Source organism: Panulirus ornatus, chromosome 6 (genome assembly GCF_036320965.1).
Source record: "Panulirus ornatus isolate Po-2019 chromosome 6, ASM3632096v1, whole genome shotgun sequence".
Taxonomy (NCBI): Eukaryota; Metazoa; Arthropoda; class Malacostraca; order Decapoda; family Palinuridae; genus Panulirus; species Panulirus ornatus.
Window position 1 is genome coordinate 40049027 of NC_092229.1, and position 6957 is coordinate 40055983.

Genomic DNA, 6957 nt, shown 5'->3' on the forward strand with positions numbered 1-6957 from the left:
GTCGAGGCTGGTCATCTCTGCTGACTAAACTTCAGATCGTCAACAGACCCAGTGGACGTCTGTTGACGATCTGAAGTTTAGTCAGCAGAGATGACCAGCCTCGACCTCTCACAGGTATCTGGTACATGACTGACAACAGTGAGTCTAGTGTTATACCTAGAGGTGTTGATCAAGATATCGTCATCATAACTAACTATATGATGTCCGGTACTTGTGGTCACACACTGAGGAAGGGCAACCATTATGGCACGGCCGAGGACCAAGTTCACACTCCTTGATTTCACTTGTGTCTCCCTGAAACACAACAAACCACTTTCTGTTGGACCCATAGCCTGTGACTCAGCGCAAATGTCAGTCTCCTGTATCTATTTTAGCAAGTTCAGGCAGTACTATGTGTCGACTGGCCATATCGAACGCAGCTTTAAGGTCAAGGACGGTGGTGTAGCTATGTTGTGTATGGAGGGTTAGACAGGTGACCATGCAGTCCAGTATGCTCTGTATGTACCTAAAACCAAACAGACTGGGAGACAGATGTTCTCTGATGCTGTGTAGAAGACGACGAGCACCATCCTTACTACACGTTGTCATGTACACACGTCTACAGTCATCATGTTGGTTGGGTTTGGGAGGTGGAATGATGATGTTATTCGTCCAGGAGGGAGGTAGAACCCCGGTCTCAGAGATCATGTTGTGCCGTGGAAGTAGAGGATGGCCGAGCACCTTGCGTACAGCCAGCCGTAGGATCTCCTGTGTGATGCCGTCCCCTCTTGGGGAAGCACCTTTGCACTCAGTCAGCGTTACGTTAAGTTCAAATTTCGTGAACGTGATATTGTAGTCGTCATGCTCGTTGTTCATCACGAGGTGGATCAGTCTACCTCCATGTTCATGCTTGAGAATTAGTACCTCCCGCACCTCAGACGGTGGGTTTGCAAAACTAGACGTAGCAGTCCAGGTGTGAAGTAGGCTCCAGGTAGTGATTGGATGGAAGACTTGACTGGTTTTCTTATCCTTAATCTTAATAACGTCTCTCGTCCCTCTACTGATAACATTACGTATTCAGTCCATTAACCAATGTTTCCAAGGAATACTGTCCGAGTTCATGACACTGAAGGAGCATTATAACAGACTCCGCTTCCCAGCCACTCAGGCAGCATTCGAAAAGTCTCCGCCTGCCGGCCACTCAAGGAGCTTTACAGCTGCCTCAGCTTCCTGGCCACTCATGGAGGATTACAAAAGTATTCGCTTGGCGGCCACTCAGGGGGAATTACAAGGGTCGGATGCTGGTCACTCTGGGGGCATTACATGAGTCTCGGATGCTGGCTGCTCTGGGGGCATTATATGAGTCTCGGATGCTGGCCACTCTGGGGGCATTACATGAGTCTCGGATGCTGGTCACTCTGGGGGCATTACACAAGTCTCGGATGCTGGCCACTCTGGGGGCATTACATGAGTCTCGGATGCTGGCCACTCTGGGGGCATTACACAAGTCTCGGATGCTGGCCACTCTGGGGGCATTACACAAGTCTCGGATGCTGGCCACTCTGGGGGCATTACACAAGTCTCGGATGCTGGTCACTCTGGGGGCATTACATGAGTCTCGGATGCTGGTCACTCTGGGGGCATTACATGAGTCTCGGATGCTGGCCACTCTGGGGGCATTACACAAGTCTCGGATGCTGGCCACTCTGGGGGCATTACACAAGTCTCGGATGCTGGCCACTCTGGGGGCATTACACAAGTCTCGGATGCTGGCCACTCTGGGGGCATTACACAAGTCTCGGATGCTGGCCACTCTGGGGGCATTACACAAGTCTCGGATGCTGGCCACTCTGGGGGCATTACACAAGTCTCGGATGCTGGCCACTCTGGGGGCATTACACAAGTCTCGGATGCTGGCCACTCTGGGGGCATTACACAAGTCTCGGATGCTGGCCACTCTGGGGGCATTACACGAGTCTCGGATGCTGGCCACTCTGGCCAGGGGCATTACACAAGTCTCGGATGCTGGCCACTCTGGCCAGGGGCATTACATGAGTCTCGGATGCTGGCCACTCTGGCCAGGGGCATTACATGAGTCTCGGATGCTGGCCACTCTGGCCAGGGGCATTACATGAGTCTCGGTGGGAGGGAACAGCCACTCACAGGTCGGTCCCTGGGTCAAGCAAGTGAACTTGGAATCTGGTCCAATAACAGAAACCTGATGTGTGGGAACCAGATGGTAAATAGCAAACTGGAAAGAATTCCGACACAGCCCCTTACATAAGAGTCGGCCCCGCCACCACGAGTTAACAGGGAGAGAGAGAGAGAGAGAGAGAGAGAGAGAGAGAGAGAGAGAGAGAGAGGGGGGGGGGGGGGGAGGCAAGCATTCCCGTATTCCTCTCTCCTACTGAACGATTCCCATCCAGGAATCACTTAATAATGGCAAAGCAAGGTATCTAAGCTTTACAAAATATCTTCAACAATTACTTCAAGCTGATGAAACAAAAATAATTTAGGTCAAAAAGAAAGATTCTTTCCACTTATTACAGGATGGAGTTCTGAAGCTACGTCCAAGTATTGTTTCTAATATTTTCATCATTAATTGCTGCATAAAAAATCACCAACCGTATATATATATATATATATATATATATATATATATATATATATATATATATATATATATATATATATAATATATATATATATATATAATATATATATATATATATATATATATATATATATATATATATATATATATATATATATATATATATATATAATATCTTACTATTAAGGCGAGATCTATAGGTCTCTCTCTCTTCTCTCTCTCTCTCTCTCTCTCTCTCTCTCTCTCTCTCTCTCTCGTAGTCTGTCTAGTTTCTGACGGTGCAAGAAACCCTCACCAATACCAGCCGGGCAGCTGCCTCTGAGCAGCGCCACCATAACTTTCCTCTTAGAGAGAGAGAGAGAGAGAGAGAGAGAGAGAGAGAGAGAGAGAGAGAGAGAGAGAGAGAGAGAGAGAGGGGGGGGGGGGGGGGGGGGAGGGAGGGAGGGAGGGAGGGAGGGGGGGAGGGAGGGAGGGAGGGAGGGAGAGAGAGAGAGAGAGAGAGAGAGAGAGAGAGAGAGAGAGAGAGAGAGAGAGAGAGAGAGAGAGAGAGAGAGAGAGAGAGAGAGAGAGAGAGAGAGAGAGAGAGAAGTAATAGGCATGCTAAGGGTGCGACCCTTGGGTATATCAGGCGAGGGACTATGAGCCCAAAAGGGTCAGGTCAAATTCCTCTAAATCACACCCAAGGGTCGTGACACGGGTGGGTAATGTTGGTGGCCTGGGTGGCGGAGGGGTGAGGGGGGAGGTAGGAGGAAGGGGCTACGACGCGGGGGGGGGGGGGGAAACTCTCCCAAACTTTCCCTCCAACCACCACCGTCTGCTTCACCCTCTGGCGGCGTCAGCAGACGGCGGGTTGGCAGAAAGCCTCTGACACTACCACACGGGAGGCCTGAGCACCAGGCAGGGACACCACATCGAATGAAAGACAACTTCCCTCAGTACATGAGAACACAGGACGCGTGTCAGAGAAGCCTTCTCGAAATGGGTCGAGGTCATCAGTGACGTGCCCCAAGGTTCTCGTCTTGGACCACTTGATCAATGTAAATGACTCGTCGGAAGGACTGACCTCAGAGTAGAATATATTTGCAGATGATGACACGGTAATGGGGATATGAAGTGTGAGGAGGATTGCATCAAGTTACAAGGGGACCTAGACAAACTCCAGAATTGGTCTAACACTAGGTTGATGAAATTCAACCTAAACATATGCAAAGCACTGAGGATGGGACACAATGAATGAGGAAATAATCTGCAAATATTTGCGTGTAAGAAGGACTTGCGAGTCGACACTGTTCCTAACCTACTGCCAAAGTTCCACCTCAGAAGATTTTGTCAAAAAGATAAACTGTTCGCTGGAACACATCTGTATCTCATTTACATCTCATGGATAACAGAATGGTCAGCAAACTACATTAAAGCGCATATCAGACAACATTTCTCAAATTTGGTCACCGCACTTTAAAGGAACAAAAGAATTAAGAGAGGAGGTCTTAAGGAGGGCAACAAATAGAGTATCATAATTAAGAGAGGTAAGTTAGCGTGACAGGTCTGAGGCCGTGCATTTATCCACCCTGCAGGAGAGAGGAGTGAGGAGCGACAGTACAACTACAGTACATCATTACAAACACAAGTCTCCTACTCATTTTTCTAACGGGTCCACGTTCGAAACACTGGAAATGTTTTCCGGCTCACAGCCAAGACAGATGTTAACCCCCTTGCTGGGGCTGGTCGATGACTGGGGGTCTGGCGTACGCTGGTCTGTGTATGTGTATACATACAAAGATGAGCAATAGCCTAATTAACATTATTACACAAATACTCATTTGAATACAAACTGTATTGAAATTATGATATATATACATATATTAATCTTCATATAATTAATCATTAAAATATAGTCAAAAAATAAACTGTACTGTATATACGTATATATATATATATATATATATATATATATATATATATATATATATATATATATATATATATATATATATATATATATATATTTATTTATCTATTTATTTATTTATTCTTTTATTTATTTTACTTTATCGCTGTCTCCCGCGTTAGCGAGGTAGCGCAAGGAAACAGACGAGAGAATGGACCAACCCACCCACATACACATGTATATACATACACGTCCACACACGCAAATATACATACCTATACATCTCGACGTATACATATATATATATATTTTTTATTATACTTTGTCGCTGTCTCCCGCGTTTGCGAGGTAGCGCAAGGAAACAGACGAAAGAAATGGCCCAACCCCCCCCCCCATACACATGTATATACATACGTCCACACACGCAAATATACATACCTACACAGCTTTCCATGGTTTACCCCAGACGCTTCACATGCCCCGATTCAATCCACTGACAGCACGTCAACCCCGGTATACCACATCGCTCCAATTCACTCTATTCCTTGCCCTCCTTTCACCCTCCTGCATGTTCAGGCCCCGATCACACAAAATCCTTTTCACTCCATCCTTCCACCTCCAATTTGGTCTCCCTCTTCTCCTTGTTCCCTCCACCTCCGACACATATATCTTCTTGGTCAATCTCTCCTCACTCATCCTCTCCATGTGCCCAAACCACTTCAAAACACCCTCTTCTGCTCTCTCAACCACGCTCTTTTTATTTCCACACATCTCTCTTACCCTTACGTTACTCACTCGATCAAACCACCTCACACCACACATTGTCCTCAAACATCTCATTTCCAGCACATCCATCCTCCTGCGCACAACTCTATCCATAGCCCACGCCTCGCAACCATACAACATTGTTGGAACCACTATTCCTTCAAACATACCCATTTTTGCTTTCCGAGATAATGTTCTCGACTTCCACACATTCTTCAAGGCCCCCAGGATTTTCGCCCCCGCCCCCACCCTATGATCCACTTCCGCTTCCATGGTTCCATCCGCTGCCAGATCCACTCCCAGATATCTAAAACACTTCACTTCCTCCACTTTTTCTCCATTCAAACTCACTTCCCAATTGACTTGACCCTCAACCCTACTGTACCTAATAACCTTGCTCTTATTCACATTTACTCTTAACTTTCTTCTTCCACACACTTTTCCAAACTCAGTCACCAGCTTCTGCAGTTTCTCACATGAATCAGCCACCAGCGCTGTATCATCAGCGAACAACAACTGACTCACTTCCCAAGCTCTCTCATCCCCAACAGACTTCATACTTGCCCCTCTTTCCAAAACTCTTGCATTTACCTCCCTAACAACCCCATCCATATATATATATATATATATATATATATATATATATATATATATATATATATATATATATATATATATATATATATAAACACACACAGACATATACATATATACACATGTACATAATTCATACTGTCTGCCTTTATTCATTCTCATCGTCACCCCGCCACACATGAAATAACCCCCCCTCCCCCCGCATGTGCGCGAGGTAGCGTTAGGAAAAGACAACAAAGGCCACATTCGTTCACACTCAGTCTCTAGCTGTCACGTATAATGCATCGAAACCACAGCTCCCTTTCCACATCCAGGCCCCACAGAACTTTCCATGGTTCACCCTAGACGCTTCACATGCCCTGGTTCAATCCATTGACAGCATGTCAATTTTGCGCGAGATCAAGTATATTGCTATGAGTCCACGGCGAAAATGAAAAACGATAAGTTCTCAAGTGCACTTTCATGTAATAATCACATCATCAGGGGAGACACAAGACAGAAATATAACAGTCAGTTGACATACAACGAAGAGACGTACCTAGGACGCCATTTGGTAAACATGCAATTGTATAAGACAGACAACGACCGTTCATAAACTTATTATGTGGACAAGAAGTGGCACTGTTATCTAATTTGTATAGACCATCACTAATATCAAGATTATAATTCTTTGTGTATCTAATAATAAAAGATTCAATGATATTTCTCGTGGTAATAGAGTTAGTTAATAACTGAGATGGCATTACTCCAGTCAATAAAATGATCATAGTTTTAAACGTGATTAAACAAGACATTCTTATACTATAATCATATTTACACTATATTCGAAATCCATTTTCAATAACATTTCTTAAGGAGAGTGAGAGATAACAAACGATTCTCACAACATAACTCATATACGGTACATCATCTAAGTACTATTAAATATGAAATATTTCTAAATACAGAAATACAGAACACAATAATCACACAGACAACACAGCAAGTAACATTGTAGCTCATGATAATGAGGCTGGTGACACAAGCCTCAATAGGAAAAAACAACGTACCTTCCTGACCATAAAACATTCACGGGCCGCCAGGGGTCGAGCGCATAGGTTCGAATCCTGATAGGAGC

At 45.0% G+C, this 6957-nt stretch overlaps 1 protein-coding gene across 1 annotated transcript; it reads right to left on the reverse strand.

Annotated features, from left to right (window-relative positions):
• Positions 1-351: 351 nt before the first annotated feature.
• On the reverse strand, positions 352-855 carry LOC139748913 (uncharacterized). Its single transcript, XM_071662275.1, has one exon. It carries the CDS (start codon positions 853-855, stop codon positions 352-354), a length of 504 nt encoding a protein of 167 aa, XP_071518376.1.
• Between the last annotated feature and the right edge of the window lie 6102 nt (positions 856-6957).